Raw genomic sequence first — 18,239 nt, 5'->3', positions numbered from 1 at the left:
GAATGAAAATTATTTGCTTGACACGATAATTGGTATTTCCATATCAGTTCAGGGAACTGTGGGAACCTCTCAAGTATGAAAAATCCAAGTATTCAGATGGAAGTTGGGGCTCTTACCTTCCAACTTGGGCCTGTACCAGGACCACAAAGACACACAATGCTAAATCAATTAAAAACCAAAATCTATTCAAAACCATTTATTTCTAAAAAGTTCTGGAGATGGATGGGGGTGATGGTTGCACAACAACATGCAAATGTGCTTAATGTCACTGAACTGTACGCTTAAAAATGGTTAGGATGGTAAATGTTTATGTTATGTATATTTCACAATTAAAAAAAATTCATCTCAGCCTGAACTGAACACAAGCTGACAGAAGTTTTGATTTCTTTGCCCATAAAGGAGTCTCAGCCAAGCGTGGTGGCTCATGCCTGTAATCCCAACACTTTGGAAGGTCAAAGTAGGTGAATCACTTGAGTCCAGGTGTTTGAGATCAGCCTGAGCAACATGATGAAACCCTGTTTCTAGTAATAATACAAAAATCTGCCAGGCTCAAGCCATTATCATACACCATTGCACTCCAGCCTGGGCAACAAAGCAAGAACCCGCCCCCCAAAAAAAAAAAAAAGTAGTCTCGGCAGGCTAAGATGGAACTCATTCTTCTCATGAAGAATGTAGCAAGCCAGGCTGGGCACGGTGGCTCACACCTGTAATCCCAGCATTTTGGGAGGCCAAGGTGGGCAGATCACAAGGTCAGGAGTTCAAGACCAGCCTGGCCAATATGGGGAAACCCTGTCCCTACTAAAAATACAAAAATTAGCCGGGCATGGTGGCTGGTGCCTGTAGTCCCAGTTACTCAGGAGGCTGAGGCAGGAGAATCGCTTGAACCTGGGAAGCAGAGGTTGCAGTGAGCCACGATCATGCCACTGCACTCTGCACTCCAGCCTGGGTGACAGAGCGAGACTTCATATCAAAAAAAAAATAAAAATAAAAAAAATAACATAGCAAGCCATTATACAGAGGGACCATAGTCTGGTAAGCAGGGGATACTTACAGACATATAAGTTATTTCCTGTGTTTTGCTCTTGGTACTCACAGTTCCACTATTTAACCTTTTGAGAAACAGATTTATACATTGCCTTTGTCTTATATTCCCCTGCTTTGCCACAGAATGAATCTACTTGTAATTTACCAAAAATTTACCCTGTCACATTTCCCCAGCTGCAGGTTTAAAAATAAATATCCTGGATTTAAAGTCAATCGTGTCTGTCAGTACCACCATCCAAGTGAGGATTTCACTGTTCACAGGCGTTTGAGACACACCAGCAGCCAGCTGTTCTCACTGTCCTTCACATGGAGGCAACCGTATATGGGTATGTCATTCAGTCTCTTAGGTAGGAAAACTGAGGCCAGATCTCCCCAGTTTTAGGGCAGTGAAACTGTTCTATCTGATATTATAATGGTGGATATGCATCACTATACATTCATCCAAATCTACAGAATGTACAACACCAAGAGTGAACCCTACTGTAAACTATGGACTCTGGGTAACAATGATGCATCAAATAGTTTCATCAGTTGTAATAAATGCACTGCTCTGGTGCAGAACATTGATGATGGAAGAGACAGGGGTATATGGGAATCTCTGTACCTTCCATTAATTTTGCTATAACCACTCCAAAAAATAAAATAAAAAACAAAAACAAATAGCTCCCTTCTTTCCCCAGCTTTAGCATTTATTTATGTTTTGTGAAATGGGGTCTCACTCTGTCTCCCAGGCTGGATTGCAGTGATCTCAGCTCAACACAACCTCCACCTCCCGGGTTTAAGAGATTCTCTTGCTTCAGCCTCCTGAGAAGCTGGGATTATAGGCGCATGCGACCATACCCAGCTAATTTTTGTATTTTTAGTAGAGATGGGGTTTTACCATGTTGGCCAGGCTCGTCTCGAACTCCTGAACTCAAGTGATCCACCCTCTCTGGCCTCCCAAAGCGCTGGGACTACAGGCATAAGCCATCACCCCCTGCCCCCAATGTCAGTTTTTAAATAAACTACAACGTTTAATTCAAGTGCTACAATGGGCACCTACAGAATACTTTCAAGTAAAAAGATTAATGAATCTACTTCACATTGAGTTTGCTGGTTGTTTTCTGCCAACCAGGTGTCCCTGCCTGGTCCACAGTTGACCAAGGATCCCTGCATCTGCCTCTAGCAACACCCAACATGGTAAGAAGGGCTGAGGAAGCCTGACAGTTCACGACACTGATGTCATCCCACTGGTATTTCAAATGCCAAGCCAGCCCTCAAATCAAGTTCACTGGCCTCAACTGACCTGCCAGGTATTTTATACAATGTGGGAGGTCACACAGGTGCCAGGCAATGAGTAAGATGATCCCAACAACTTCTCCATGCAGAGAGAAACGTCTGCAGCTGCTTTTACAAACACTCTTTCTACTCCAGCCTTCTAGACTCTATGAAGTTTGCCTTTGTTTGAATGTTTCTATGTATCTGAAATAACCAGAAATCATTTTAATTATTATATATTACTCCAGTTTATTAAATAAATGAAACAAGCCTTATGCCATATAATTTTAACAATGTTTAAATAAAGAGCTTGAAATATAAAGGCTTATGAAAAGTCACACTCTTTATATAACGCATACTACTTCTAGCATATGAATAAATATAAAGGACAGGAGCCATTTTTTATATTACGAATCTACAACATTAAGCATCAATCATTACACAAATCCATAAGCAAACAAAAAAAGCCCATTGGTTATAAAAACTAGAACTCCTTTTGGCATATTTAAGAATACCCCAAGGTGGGAAGGGACTTATGGCCAGACCTCTGAAAACAAGGGGACCAAGTGTCCCAATTCCTTAAGTTGTTTCTTGGTTAGAACCTTCAACAATTGCATTAACTCTTTCAAAAACAGAAAAAGCAGATTAAGATCCTGTTCAATAAGGCACTTAATAAATCTACACTGAAGAAATACTATGCTTTTATCCTAAATCGTGCTTAAGTTTTACCATGAGGTTTGAATTTCTTTCCATCTTGGTATGAACATGTATGTAATTTGAATAAATCGGTAACAATGAATACTGTCTGACATTCACTCTTTACATGGTCTTCAAAATGACTGCTTCTACTATTTTAAAAATTGTGTGCACATTTGAAAAAATAAAATTTTTCTACATTAAAAAAAAGTGGTTCAAGAAAAGCAATCCTTTAAACTCAAATAACTTAAAAGTGAAAGCCTCTCTATAGAAAGTCTTTATCAAATCAACGGAATGTTTTGGAAAGAAGAAAAAAATCTCTAAGGTGTAGTTTAGAACCAGGAAGAAGGCCTGAATGAGCTCTGGGGTCCTCTGCTGCCCTCTAGGGTTGCCCAGGGAGAGCTGGACTTAGTCAGCTGAGTCTACGCAATTAACAGGTCACCCTACCACCCTTCTTTTATCCTCTCTTTTAGATGACTCTGTCTTAGCTCTCACTTTTGGAAATAATATTCAAAGGGACCATTCATCCATAAGGCAGGCAAGGGGAAAATGCCTGGGAGGAAAAATTATCTGATCTCCCAAAAAACCCTGCATTCCTTCTATTCTGTCTCAACGAAGCGACTAGCCAAACTGGGAATTTGCCTGCACTGCTGTGGAAGGAGAATGCCCTGGAGTGGCAGCTAGCATTTTCGTAATGTTCTCAAAGCAGGAACCGAGTAAATATGTAAATATGTTCCCTGTCCTGCGGCTGCCTCCCAGAAGTAGAAGTACTTTGGCCTCTCACAGTCACCTTTTATTTTGAAAAGAATAAGATGAAGAAAAGAATAGGGCTTTCTCTGAAGCAGGTTAAAGAAAAGAAGAAGAAAACAGAAAAGAAAAAAAAGAGGGAGAATGATTTATTGTGTCTATAGAAGGAAAGAAAAAGGGAAAATATGACTACCACCTATCAGAAACTAGCTAAAGTTAGATGCACTAAAGAATCATTTTAAAAATTTCAAGCAGGTATTTTCCATCCAAACTAACTAGGAAGTCCAAGACAGGTCTAACACAAACTAAGGTAAAAATTGGAAAGCTGGAAAAATCAACTCTGATTCACTACCAACATTTTGCTAAGGAAAATGTATTAAAGCCTGAACTTACGCAGTGTTCTTTAACAAGGCTTAACAAAGGGCTTCACTCACAATTACCATGAGAAGCCCATGACAGCGTGACCCCTTCTACATAGACTGTTTATAGCTGTTCTACAGCATGACATAAACACACTTACCTTTGAAGTCAAGTAGCAGCAGCTACTATTTGTTCTTCATTTGACCCTCTACATCAATAGATGTATTATCCCCCTTTTACACATTGGAAAATACATACACTTTGCTAAAAATCAAAGCGAATTACTAACATGACCTAAGACAGAACCCAAGCTGCTTGAAAACACCTCCCACCAATACAGACCCTGCAACCTTCAAAGCCAACACATACCACCACAAATCTAGAGATTATTACTTTGTAACAATTTCTCACAAATGTCAAGTCTTCAAAGGCTTAAAATCACTTATTATAAGTGGAAGATCCTGCCAAAAAAAGGAAATTGAGTAGTGAGATATTCCTAGGCTCCATTTCCTGCGCTGTTTATACCTGGGGTTGAACAGTCCAGGTCTCCATACATGAAATTTCTTCAGTTGACAAGAAGCAAAAGCTCCCAGAAATTCAGAAATCATAATACCTTCTTGGAGCCTCCATCCCATGGTTCCAATGAGCTTCTCTAGAGCAGTCTGATGTTCTCAGTTATGAGCTGAGATGCATCAGGAGCTACCCTCCCTGAATAAAATAATACACAGCTCCCGATTTTCTTGCAAGTTTTCTTTAGCAAGAAACATGCATTTCATATATTATAGGTGATGTTGAAGGGCGCTTCAGTGGTAAAGACTAGTGTTTAGATGTTAGTTTATGCCACTAAACGTTTGATGAAGAGCATCCAATGCCTTCACAGCAATCTCAACCATCTCAGTCTTCATCTGTTGCTCACATCCCAGAATCTGTGATGAGCCAAGCAGTGAGAAGCAGAGTGAAAAGCAGGAAGCTTTGCTGTTTCAGAAGTTAGCATTTTCAGAAAGGTGTCTCGTGCAGCCTTGAATTGTCATGAATCCAATTTCTTCAACTGCTCATATGTCACAAAGAACTGTAGTTATGGGTTAAGGTTGACACAGAAAATGCCATCTTCACAACTCCAGTGCATAACAACAGATTTACAAATGGCACACTTACTAACAAATAGGTACAGGCAGACCCACGCTATGGACACGATTACATAAAAGGGGTTCCATCCTTAACCACCTCAAAACTATCTGTCCATAAGCCTTCCAAGGTCAGCTTGGAACAGAAAGATCACAGCTGAGATATGTAAATGCCCTGGCATCAGCCTCTTCTGAGATGGCATCCACACTGATCAGCTTTTGTGGCTTTGCTGTGGTGGAGAAGACTTTCCAGCACAGTACGCTTCTGGGGGGTGGGGGCACAGTGAGCAAGCCCTGGGAAGCTCTCCTCAAAGGCTTCCACTACGTAGCCTCCTTGGGAGACAGGAGCCGATAAAGAGCAACTAGAAGACGGTGAAAGCCAGCATTCCTGCTTCATCATTCTGCCCTTCCATGCCTAATCAACTGCCTCATGGACATAGTGGCTCACGCCAGTAATCCCAGCATTTTGAGAGGCCAAGAGGCGGATCACTTGAGGTCAGGAGTTCAAAACCAGCCTGGCCAACATGGTGAAATGCCGTCTCTACTAAAAATACAAAAATTAGCCAGGCATGGTCGCACATGCCTGTAATCCCAGCCACTTGGGAGGTTGAGGCAGGAGAATTGCTAGAACCCAGGAGGTGGAGGTGGCAGTGACCTGAGATCACACCACTGCACTCCAGCCTGGGCAACAAAGACTCAGTCTCAAAAACAAGTAAGTTGGAGGTGCACCAAGATGGCCGAGAGGAGGCAACACCGGAATGCAGCTCCCAGTGAACGAGATGCAGAGGACTAGAGGACTTCACGATTCCAAGTGAGGTGCCGGTTCATTTCAGTGGGACTGGTAGGACTCTGAAAATAGCCCAGGGAAGGAGCCGAAGCAGGGCAAGAGCCACCCAGGGAGGGCGAACCGAGACAGGGTGGGGCACGTCCCCACCTGGAACGTGCAGTCGGCTCGGAGGGTCGGGGACTTCACCCCCTCGGTGCTCTGATTCCGATCCTGTGCTTATCTCATCCCTCCTGCAACCCACGGTCCACGAGAGCCCCACCAGACTGAGGGGTCCGTGGGTTATCGATGCAAATCTGAGCGTCGGCTCCCGCCTGGTGCCTTAAGTTATCACCAGACCTGGGCAGAAGTTTGGACCAACACCAGTGGGAGGGAACAACCCGTCCCACAGAGAGGATACAATGATATTCCAAGGACCAAGTCTCAACCAATTTGGCCAAAAGCCTTTATAGAGAGCAAAAAACCCTTCATTCTTCCATGTCTGTTAAAAGAAAAAAAAAGTTAACTTCCAACTTCTTAATTATGCCAAATGCATTACTAATTAGCAGTCAGACTGATTTATTTTCTTAAAAATAAAAATCCTGTTTATAAGGCCCACCTAAGAAATCTTTCTCTCTTTGTCTCTCTTTGTTCCTCAGAGGCTTCCATGTGGGCAGAAGACTAAGGCTCCATGCCCAACAACCCCGCACAAAAGACTGAATGAACTCCACACAAAGCAGGTAAACAGTGTTGAATGAGAAAGAAATCAGATTTAATTCCAATTAGGGTATTTTGCTTCCATGCCATGTGGGCTCCTGAACAGGTGAGAAATAAAGAAGCAATAGAAGTACAGATATCATTCAGAGCACCACTATTTCCTAAGTTGTTCAGTGGATGAATACGTTAAGTGTCTGTGCATCATTAAGGCAACACCTGAAGGGTAAAATGTGCTAGAGTCATGCCAGAAAACAGGAACCACAAAAGTGGCCCCTGTAGCCATAAGAAAGAAATCATGTTCTTTGCAGCAACATGGATGGAGATGGAGGCCATTATCCTGAGCAAACTAATGCAGAAACAGAAAATCGAAACCCACATGTTCTCGCTTTTAAGTTGGAACTAAACAATGAGTGCACACAGACATAAAGATGGAAATAACAGACACTGGGGACTCCTAAATGGGAGAGGCTAGAGTTGAAAATTTATCTATCAGGTGTAATGATCACTATTTGGGTAATAGGTACATTAGAGGCCCAGTCTCCACCACTACACATGTGCTCACGTACCCTCTGCAACTACCTGAATCTAAAATACATTAAAACTTGAAAATAAATAAAATACCTATCACCTTAAAAAAAAAATGGCCCCTAATCTGTGACTACTGGCAATCTAGTGGAGAAGACAGTTGAAAACCCTCACCTACTCATAAACAGTAGGCCCAATTAATTAAACTGAGAATTAAAGTAAGATTGATGTGTTCCTTTAAGAGAGATACCTGAATGAGGGATATTCATACCAGTTTGACTCAACAGGAGGAAGGTATATTTTGGATGGAGATCCAGTTCCTCTATAATCACAGTAAATATTACTATCTTCTCACCTTTCACAGCAGAGTAGAGGCATAAAGAAAACAACATTGTATTTATACAAGTTAACCACAGTGTGGCAAAAACGGTATCCCATATGTACATGTCAGGGCTTTAAAGCATTATTCATCTGAGTTTTAGTAGCTCTCACAATTTAGTTACTTTTTAGATCAAAAAAATAGATAATTCACAACCCTGCATAGACAGACACTGGCTCTTACCTGTAACAAGCAATCCAGGGTTCCTGTGTAGCCAGAACATCTGCCATCTCGAAGGACTCTCTGATTCATCATACGTGTCCTCACAACATCAACTGGGTTTGAGGCCAGGGCCCCTGCCAGACCACAGGTGAAGCTTGAGCTTTGAGGACATCATCAGAAAAAAAAACAAAAAGTTAACCACCACTGAGCTACAACCACCATTAAAGGCAGGAAACAGCTTCTACCCCAAAACTGTGGGGTTTTCTTGTTTGTGTGGGGTTTTTTTTCTTTTTTTTTTTTTTTTGAGATGGAGTCTCGCTCTGTAGCCCAGGCTGGAGTACAGTGACGCAATCTCAGCTCACTGCAACCTCTGCCTCCAGGGTCCCAGTTCAAGCAATTCTCCTACCTCAGCCTCCCAAGTAGCTGGGATTACAGGCACGAGCCACCAGGCCCAGCATTTTTTTTTTTTTTTTTTTTTTTGAGACGAAGTCTTGCTCTGTTGCCCAGGCTGGAATGCAATGGTGTTATCTCGGCTCACTGCAACCTCTACCTCGCAGTTTCAAGCAATTCTCCTGTCTCAGCCTCCCAAGTAGCTGGGATTGCAGGCACACTCCACCACGTCCGGCTAATTGTTTTTTGTATATTTAGTAGAGATGGGGTTTCACCATGTTGGCCAGGCTGATCTCGACCACCTGACCTCAACTGATCTGCCCAGCTCAGCCTCCCAAAGTGCTGGGATAACAGGCATGGGCCACCATACCCAGCCCCAAAACTATGTTAAAGTAAAATGTAACAACATGACACATGTCAAGAAGGGCCATGTCTAGACAGCTTGATAAACTGCTTAAATATTAGCACGAATTATACTAATTGATCAATCACAGCCACAGCTAAGAATACCTGAGATTCTTGAACGTCAAAAGATCATAAAACATAGAAGAAATCCTCCAAGGATGATCTTTTCCATCTATTTACCTCTAAGTGGGCATCAGAGTAAGTCTAGCCATATCATAATCATATCGTTTCCTAGGGGTCAAAGAAAAAGATCTCCTTACTATCATGCCCCACAAAGGTCTTAGGTTCTGCTATATTTTCAGCCCACAAGACTACTACAGACCATACTTTACATCAATTAACTCAGAACAAGTTTTCTCAGCCTCAGCACCAGCTATATCCCTGGCCTCTCCTCACTAGATGTCAGCAGTATATATCATATGGATGTATCACATCCATATACATCCATACAACGTGATAATCTGCAGCTATTGAAAATAAATGAAGGCCAGGCCTGCAATGGCTGACACCTGTAATCCCAGCACTTTGGGTGGCTGAGGCGGGTGGATCACTTAAATCTAGGAGTTCAAGACCAGCCTGGGCAACATGGCGAAACCTCAGCTCTATAAAAAATACAAAAATTAGCCAGGGGTGGTGGCATGTGCCTGCAGTCCCAGCTATTTGGAAGGCTGAGGGAGGAGGATCACTTGAGCCCAGGAGGTAGAGGTTGCAGTGAGCCAAGATCGCACCACTGCACTCCAGCCTGGGTAACAAAGTGAGACCCCATCTCAAATGAATAAATAAATAAAGTCTATAAGCACTGACATGAAGTCTGTAAGCACTCAAAGATATCTGAAATATGTTGTTGTATTGTATTTTATTTTAGAGACAGGGTCTTTCTCTGTTGCCCAGGCTAGAGTTCAGTGGCCCAATCAAGGCTCACGGTAGCCTCAACTTCCTGGGGTCAAGTGATCCTCCTGCCTCAGTCTCCCAGGTTGCTGGGACCACAGGCATGCATCACCATGCCCAGCTAATTTTTAAATTTTTTGTAGAAATGGATCCTCATTTTGTTGCCCAAGCTGGTCTAGGTTCAAGTGATCCTCCTGGTTTTTTGTTCTTGTGTCAGTTTGCTGAGAATGATAGTTTCCAGATTCATCCATGTCCCTACAAAGGATACAAACTCATCGTTTTTTATGGCTGCACAGTATTCCATGAAGTATATGTGCCACATTTTCCCTGTCCAGTCTATCATTGATGGGCATTTGGGTTGGTTCCAGGTCTTTGCTATTGTAAACAGTGCCGCAATGAACATACATGTGCATATGAGAATATAATACTTTTATAATAAACTTTTAGAATTTCTATAAATGTGTGCCAAGTTTCCACCCTAAATTCATGCATACCTAAAAGATTAATTTTTTAAAAACCCATAAACATACAGGAAGTGGGTATACACGGTGTCTCCCATCAGGCCCGAGAGAATAAGATGCTTCTTAGTGATGTCATAGACTGGCAGCTCCACACCAACAACAATAGCAGCCCTCTGCGCAGTAAGGGACACACCCTGGGTAAAAATATTAACAATAAAAATGATTCGGATATGCCTCTGTAGAACAAGCCTTGCAAACGTGCAAAGGTTCTACTCCATGAACTATGATCAATTTTTATGTTTTCCTCTGGGGAGGCAGAAATGTAGAGTGACAGAGAGGAAAAGATCACAGGTCAAGAACTCAAAAACTCTGAAGTCTAATTCTGTTGCTGGCATTAAGTATATGGCCTTGGGCCAGACGTTGGTCAGGACAAGTCACCTCTCAGAGCCTCCAGTTTCCTTGTATGAACTGAGAGATCACGGTGGATGATCTTTAGGGGCTATTCTATGAACTGACAAGTCATTCGAATACTAGGAAATTAACACTCTGCACCACGTGCATGCTACGATTTCACTAACGAGTCATGAAATTGTATGGATCTAAACACCCAATGGAACTGTAACCTAAAATCCTTCTCAATATTAAAAAAAAAAAAAAAAGCAAACAACCAAACCAAAAAAAAAGTGCTTACCCTTCACACGACATCTTATACATAAATTATTCAAGACAAACTTTAAAAATCATGACATAGGCTGGGCGCAGTAGCTCACGCCTGTAATCCCAGCACTTTGGGAGGCTGAGGCAGGCAGATCATCTGAGGTCAGGAGTCTGAGACCAACCTGACCAAAATGGTGAAATCTTGTCTCTACTAAAAATATAAAAATTAGCCAGGCACGGTGGCATGTACCTGTAATCCCAGCTACTCAGGAGGCTGAGGCAGGAGAATCACTTGAATCCAGGAGGCAGAGGTTGCAGTGAGCCGAGATTGCGTCACTGTACTCCAGCCTGGGTGACACAGTGAGACTCCGTCACAAAAAAAAAAAAAAAAAAAAATGACATGTTTCTTATAGTCCCATTTTATAGATAGGAAATAAAGGAATACATTTTCATGGGGAGAAGATGCCACTCTCCTTCCCTTACTCCATTATGACACTTGGATTAAAATTGACAGAAATAGAACAAATAAATTCAAAAAACGAAAAATAACTAAAGAAGTCAGTTGGACGCATCCTTCAAGCTTACCTTCCACAGTCCTCTTGTCCCCTCTTGCTGGTAAATGTTCATGAAGTTGCCTATCATTCCTCCTTGAAAGGTGCTGCTTTGCGCTTGCATCCGAATCTAGAGATTATTTTAAAGACCAACATCAGAAGGAAACTACCACAATCCTACCCCAACCAATGTATACCTGACAGTCAGTCAGTCTGTTGCTTAATAACCATTAGCAGGGAAAAAACTGTCATATAAATACTGCTATGATGCTACTTTAAAATGACTAAAACATATAAAAATTTATTCTTAGGAACTCTGAAATCTCCAAGAAAGTATCTAGGAGAGTCCAGAGTCCTACACACAGCAGTTCATTAAGTGTCAAAAAAGAAATTGATTTTGTGAAAAAAGTCTTTCTAGAAGGATAGGAAACTGTATTTCCCTACAGGTTACTATGTAGGTGAGAGAAAAAATAATATTAAATTCCAAAGGTTTAATATAATTAATGAGTTATCCAGTGTACTTGGCAGCACTAAGCATAGGCAAGGCAAGCACAGTTCTTAAATTAGCTGCTCCAAGCCACTACCGTCTCCAACCAGCTGAACCAGAAAGTATGCAGGCCAGCTGGCCACGTGACAGCCACACGATGCCTCTTACACTCTGTTACACTTTAGTGGAATCCACATGACCAAGATTCCAACATAAACATAATGTTTGATGTAGCTCTTTGCATTTTTAAGAATGAAAAAAGATTTTTTACTAAAAAATGTAAAGCTTATTTTTGTTTAGGGAGCAAATACATTACCACCAACTTCTAAAGGAACTGTTATTACCACATTAACATGGGAAAATAAACCAAGGTACAGGAAGTGCCTTCCCATAAGACCTAAGACATGATTAAGAAATCAGTAAGAGCCGGGCGCGGTGGCTCACGCCTGTAATCTCAGCACTTTGGGAGGCCGAGGCGGGTGAATCACGAGGTCAAGAGATCGAGACCATCCTGGTCAACATGGTGAAACCCCGTCTCTACTAAAAATACAAAAAATTAGCTGGGCATGGTGGCGCGTGCCTGTAATCCCAGCTACTCAGGAGGCTGAGGCAGGAGAATTGCCTGAACCCAGGAGGCGGAGGTTGCGGTGAGCTGAGATCGCACCACTGCACTCCAGCCTGGGTAACAAGAGCGAAACTCCGTCTCAAAAAAAAAAAAAAAAGAAAGAAATCAGTAAGAGTGTGAATATTTTTCTCTAGCTCTCTTACCCCAACATTGGTAAACTTATGGCAAAGGTGCCTTGTATTTTCTTCCTTACCCATGCGGTCCCTTCACTACTGTGCATGTGTAACTGTAGTGTACCCAGCAGACTACAGATGGTTGTAGTGCTTGTCAGAATCCCCTATTAGATTTAAGGCTCTCTGAGGGCAGGGTCCTTGTCTTACTCATTTTTGGATTCTAACCATGGCATATACCAACTGGTACAAGACAGAAGCATAGAATACTAGTTAAACAGTGGGGCAGAAAATGCAAAGAGGGAAGGTAGGAAAGGAATACTCTGAGAGGGTTCAAGAAGTAAGTCATGCCAAATTTTTAGTTTATTTAATTAGTTGCTTCCTTGTTTTATTCCAAAAAGGAAGTAAGGAGGCTATATCCCTAGTATTTTCAATAAGGTCACCTAACATGTTATGTAATCTAATTATAGTAATTTTTTCATTTCCTGAAATAAAATTTAACAAAGAAGATGCATTAAAAAACAATCATTAATGAGCAGCCTAGATTTGTGCAAAATTTACAGCCCATCTATATTTAATGAACCAATAAAACAAGGAAGATTTTCAATGAAAACAAAAATGAAATGCAATCCAAGCCTAAATATTTTTTTTCTGCTCAATCACCAAAATCTTTGTCTCCAAAATGAGATACAGATGAGATACTCTACTTTTGAGCTCATCTGTATCAGTGGGAAACTCACCTCGTGGACATTTAAAAGTTAAGAGTCTTCGCAGCACTTAAATTATAAACATATTCACACATACACAGATGTTACATTCACAGATTCCATTACCTGAATGTTGTTCTCATTAAGAAAATGTGGAATGTGCTTATAAGATATAGATAGCACAGCTTACTTTCAAAACATCGGTTGGATTAGCAATGGTTGAAGATATGACTCCAGAGAGAATTCCACATATCACATTTATCGGTAAAGTTTCATCTGTAAACAATGACACATTATTTGACTCTACTTATTTACAGAGTTCTACCTGTGAGAAACTCAACTACAGGTCTAACTTATTTACACATTACATGTTTGCCTTAAGATTAAAAACTTTATGCCTCAGGCCAGGCATGGTAGCTCACATCTGTAATCCCAGCACTATGGCAGGCAGAGGCCAAGGCCAGTAGATCGCTTGAAGTCAGGAGTTTAAGACCAGCCTGGCCAACATGGCAAAACCCTGTCTCCACTAAAATGCAAAAATTACCTGGGTGTGGTGGTGTGCACCTGTAATCCCATCTACTCCGAGGCTGAGGCTGGAGAAACACTTTAACCCAAGAGGCAGAGGCTGCAGTGAGCCGAGACCACACCACTGCACTCCAGCCTGGGCAACAGAGCAACAAGCAGTCTCAAAAAAAAAAAAGTATGCTTCATAAATCAAGTAATTTTAAAAGGACTAGAAATTTCACTAACAAACGAATTTTGCTTTGAAAAATTTCTTGATATGTAAATGTGATTTCATTTTTTTTCTTTTGAGATAGGGTCTCACTCTGTTATCTAGGGTGGAGTGCAGTGGCACAATCACAGCTCACTGCAGCCTCGACCTCCTGGACTCAGGTGATCCTCCCATCTCAGCCTCCCAAGTAGCTGGAACTAAAGGCGTGCACCTTCATGCGTGGCTAATACTTTTCATTTTTTGTAGAGATGGTGTTTACCATGTTGCCCAGGCTAGTCTGGAGCCCCTGGGCTCAAGTGACCGGCTGCCTCAGCCTCCCAAAGCACTGGGATTACAGGCAGAAGCCACCGCACCTGGCCCCAATTCACATTTATGTATAAATTCAGACCATCATAATTAAGATGAGCAATGTCTGTTAGGACAATAATTCCTAAAAGATAACATGAAGACTTATTTGGCACAGCAAGTTTTTAAAGCACATCATATGTATCTAGTTTGAAATATCCTGAAGTATTCCCAAAGCATCTTGTTCGCCAGTCTCATATAACAGTGTCTGGTACTCATCCCATTGTGAAAAGAGATGTAGACAGACAGTTCTATGGATTAAAACAAAGCCACAGAACCAACCAGCCACAGAGTATTAGCATTCAGTGTTGTTAATACTAAGAAATGTCTTCACTGTTTTCTTGAAAAATAGATGACAATTTGTATGATTTTAGAAAATTTTAAGTTAGATAGAAAGGTAACAACACATCCCCTGGTCTAGGCATTCTGGAGATGAGGACAACTAATTAAAATGTTTGCAGAGATGATCTTTTTCATTGTTTCTCCCCCCAATTCAGCTGATAACCAACTTGCTTTCAACACAATTAACTAAGACTTTACACCCATAGTTCTCTGCAGCAGTAGGAAAGTCACAAATAAGCTGAAGAAAATCTGCTCCAGAACCACTTGAATGAAAAGACAAACAACCCACCTCCTGTCCACAGTGGAAAACAGATTCTCCACTCACCTTCTGGGCGTTCAACGAACAGTCGCTTCAAGCTCTGGTAAGTGCCTATCTTGATGGTGCCATAGGACGCCTGGCGTAACATCGCAGGGGCAATCCTGTTAAACCAACGTACAAAGGGACAAAAGCAATCTAAAAATCAGTTAACATTGGCTAGGCAACCCACATGCAGAGTGCCATCCATAATCAAACTATGTTCTCTAAAATGATTTCTTTTTTTTTTATTTTGAGGTGGAGTTTCGTTCTGTCACCCAGGCTAGGGTGCAGTGGCGAACTCTCATCTCACTGCAACCTCCGCCTCCCGGGTTCAAGTGATTCTTTTGCCTCAGCCTCCCAAGTAGCTGGGATTACAGGCACCCGCCACCACACCCAGCTAATTTTTGTATTTTTAGTAGAGACAGGGTTTCATCATGTTGGCTAGGCTGGTCTCGAACTTCTGACCTCAGGTGATCTGCCAGCCTTGGCCTCTCAAAGTGGTGGAATTACAAGCGTGAGCCACTGTGCCCGGCCTCAAAAACGATTTCTCAAAATTCAAAATCCAACAAAAACACAGGTGGGTCCAGATAAATCTGTGAAAATTATTAGCTCACTAAGTGAAAGCCTGGCCTCTCATATTTATTCTCAATGAAAATGTAAGTGAACAAGTTCAAGACAGAATCAGGACAAGCAAGACTTCTTTCCTCCATCCGATATACCTGCCCATTATCCTCTCCAAACCACAACCACGCTGTGGCATTGACACTCCCCAGCTCTCTTTCTGCTTTTCCCCGCTTCCTTCTCGAAATGCAATCACAAGTTTCTCCTGCCCTCACCCTCAAACTCCCCTCATCAAAGTGACCACCTAACATCTTTGTTGCTAAGTTAAATGAGGCTTTTCAAGTAGGGTCTTGTATAAGCTCTTTGCAGTGTGTGCCAGTTTACCCTCTGTCCTACTTGTAGCTGTCTCCTCCCTGTTCTGCGGTAGCATTACCCTCTCCTACTTCTTTTTCCTTCACAGCATCCTACCTGTGCCTGCTGGGGTTGTCCAGAATTCTATCCCGTGCTTCGTCCCTCCTTACTGTACATGTTCCCTGTGTGAGCTCATCTACTCCCAAGGCTTCAAGTATGATCTAGAGACTGGCTGGGCACGGTGGCTCAAGCCTATAATCCCAGCACTCTGGGAAGCCAGGGCAGGCAGATCACTTCAGCTCAAGAGTTTGAGACCAGCTGGGCAACATGGCAAAACCCTAACTCTGTAAAAAATATAAAAGTAGCACCAGGCACAGTAGCTCACGCCTATAATCCCAGCACTTTGGGAGGCCGAGGCAGGCAGATCACTTGAGGTCAGGAGTTCAAGACCAGCCTAGCCAACATGGTAAAACCCCATCTCTACTAAAAATATAAAAAATTGGCCAGATGTGGCGCCTGTAATCCCAGCTACTCAGGAGGCTGAGGCAGGAGAATCGCTTGAATCTGGGAGGCAGAGGTTGCAGTGAGTAGAGATCGCGCCACTGCACCAGCCTGGTAACAAAGGGAGACTATCTCAAAAATAAATAAATAAATAAATAAATAAATAAAATATATATGTGTGTGTGTGTGTATAATATTAAAATATATATAATATGTAATATTATGAAAATATATATTATATATATAGCTAGGTGTGGTGGCTTGTGCCTACAGTTCCAGCTATGAAGGGGGCTACAGTGAGAGGATCGCTTGAGCCTGGGAGGGAGAGGCTGCTGTAAGCCATTTCATGCCACTACACTCCAGCCTGGGTGACAAAGCAAGACCCTGTATCAAAATAAATAAATAAATAAATAATAAAGACTGATGACTCCAAATCCATGCTTCCAACACAGATCCAAAAACACATTTCTAATATGCCTAGATTCTCAGTTTAGATGTCCTGTGTATACCTTCAGATAGGGTCTCACACAACTACTTCTCTTCTTCTCCAAACAATCTTCCCTCCTCTTCTGTTTCCTAGACCAGGGCATGGAATCTCCAGCTACACACTGGCAAAAACCAGCAATTGAGACATTAGCCTTGGCTCCTCCTTCCCTACTGCCCGCTTCATGTATGGGAACCTTATACATTAGGTCACACGGTGCTATCAATCCTATACCCTAGATAGTTTTCTAGCCTGTCTTCTCTCTACCCATCCCCCAAAACCAATTCAGATCCTCATCCAGGCTTCCTACATGACAGCCCTGCTTCTAGTGCTCCCTGTCTCTTAATTCTTTCTCTCCAAGGCAGGCAGACGATGTTTACAATGTAAGCTGACCAGGTCCATCCTCCTACTTAAACTCTTTCAGTGGCTTCTGTCTGCCACAGACATAGCAAACAAATGCTGACAGGCACCAACAAAGCAGATGCCATGAGTGAATGATGCAGGCTGGGTCGAACTGCACACACATACACTATGTGAGTGACAGAGGTTTAGTAAACCAGAGACAGTATCCTTAACCCCAGCTACTATTGTCATAAGTGAACGAATGTGGGCCTGATGTTGATTTCTCTAGAGAAGATGGAATCCCAGGTTTTTATGGGCGATTTCTCATTTTTTAAATATTCGCTCAATTAAAAAACAAAAACATTTTGGGATTGGTGGATCCATGGCGGGGCTGTGGGTCACCACTTTGGGAACTGTGGTATACTGGATAAAATCAAGATGATGAGCATGGCCCGCGGCTGTCCATGCTTTGTTCCTGCAGGTATTCTGATATAGGTCTTACTCACTTTCCTGTCCGGTGCCTACAGAATACTGTTCATTAAATGCTAAAAGGATGGAAAGTAGTTCACTGCATCTTATCAATACATAATTTTCATCATGGCAAAAACCTCCCTAATTCAGAATATCTAAGAAAAAGAGCTATTTTCAAAGAGTGGAAAACTGAACAGAATGTTTTTTTAAACAAACAGAATTTTTTTTATTGTCATCTGTCCGCACTCGAATATAATAAAACAGTTTCGCCAAAACATTTGCTACGTAACATACATACTTAAAACTCAGAGTTGAAATTAAAAGTGAAAAATCACGTATCATGTCATTTGCTCTGTTCAAACACACCTCAAACTTTTCACTTTTGATCTGTGAAGTCTTGGTCTGAAGGTGACCCATCTGAAACAGTGAACAGTGACACAGAAATGCACGAAGGCCTACTCACCCCGAGTAGAGTGCCTTCAGCCCTTCTTCTCTGCCTATCCTCACTAATGCGTGCAACATTCCTCGATATCTAATTTCTTTAAAGTTTGCATCATTCGTCTGGCCTTGAATCTGGAGCCGTGTCTTGGTTAAATCAATTGGAAATGTACCTTAAAATAAAAAAAAAAAATTCACTAAATAAAAAGAAATTCCACTAAATAAAGGATACATAGTGATATATTACTGAGGAAACATTTAGACTATAATGTGAACTAAGAAAGCGATTAAGAAATGGCACTTTGCAATCTTGTTTCT

The 18,239-nt window shown here is 41.8% G+C and overlaps 1 protein-coding gene across 4 annotated transcripts in view; it reads right to left on the bottom strand.

Annotated features, from left to right (window-relative positions):
- Nucleotides 1–2,524: 2,524 nt before the first annotated feature.
- The window catches only part of SLC25A30 (solute carrier family 25 member 30), a 41,838-nt gene continuing 26,123 nt past the window's right edge, over nt 2,525–18,239 (bottom strand). For 3 of the 4 annotated variants that reach the window (XM_064373548.1, XM_012465182.2, XM_012465183.2), the window contains exons 3-10: nt 17,947–18,094; nt 14,801–14,895; nt 13,246–13,331; nt 11,161–11,256; nt 9,988–10,112; nt 7,796–7,934; nt 6,413–6,493; nt 2,525–5,173 (exon numbers count right to left, since the gene is read on the bottom strand). In XM_064373548.1, coding sequence (XP_064229618.1) covers nt 5,132–5,173; nt 6,413–6,493; nt 7,796–7,934; nt 9,988–10,112; nt 11,161–11,256; nt 13,246–13,331; nt 14,801–14,895; nt 17,947–18,094 — 812 coding nt within the window. In that variant the 3' untranslated portion in view covers nt 2,525–5,131. The remainder of the gene's footprint in view (nt 5,174–6,412; nt 6,494–7,795; nt 7,935–9,987; nt 10,113–11,160; nt 11,257–13,245; nt 13,332–14,800; nt 14,896–17,946; nt 18,095–18,239) is intronic. The other variant, XM_064373549.1, reaches the window with a different exon arrangement.

Source organism: Aotus nancymaae, unplaced genomic scaffold (genome assembly GCF_030222135.1).
Source record: "Aotus nancymaae isolate 86718 unplaced genomic scaffold, 86718_ANA_hifiasm-v0.15.2.pri h1tg000009l, whole genome shotgun sequence".
Classification (NCBI taxonomy): domain Eukaryota; kingdom Metazoa; phylum Chordata; class Mammalia; order Primates; family Aotidae; genus Aotus; species Aotus nancymaae.
The sequence above is the reverse complement of the archived record's forward strand: the minus strand, read 5'-3'. Positions and strand labels throughout refer to the sequence as shown.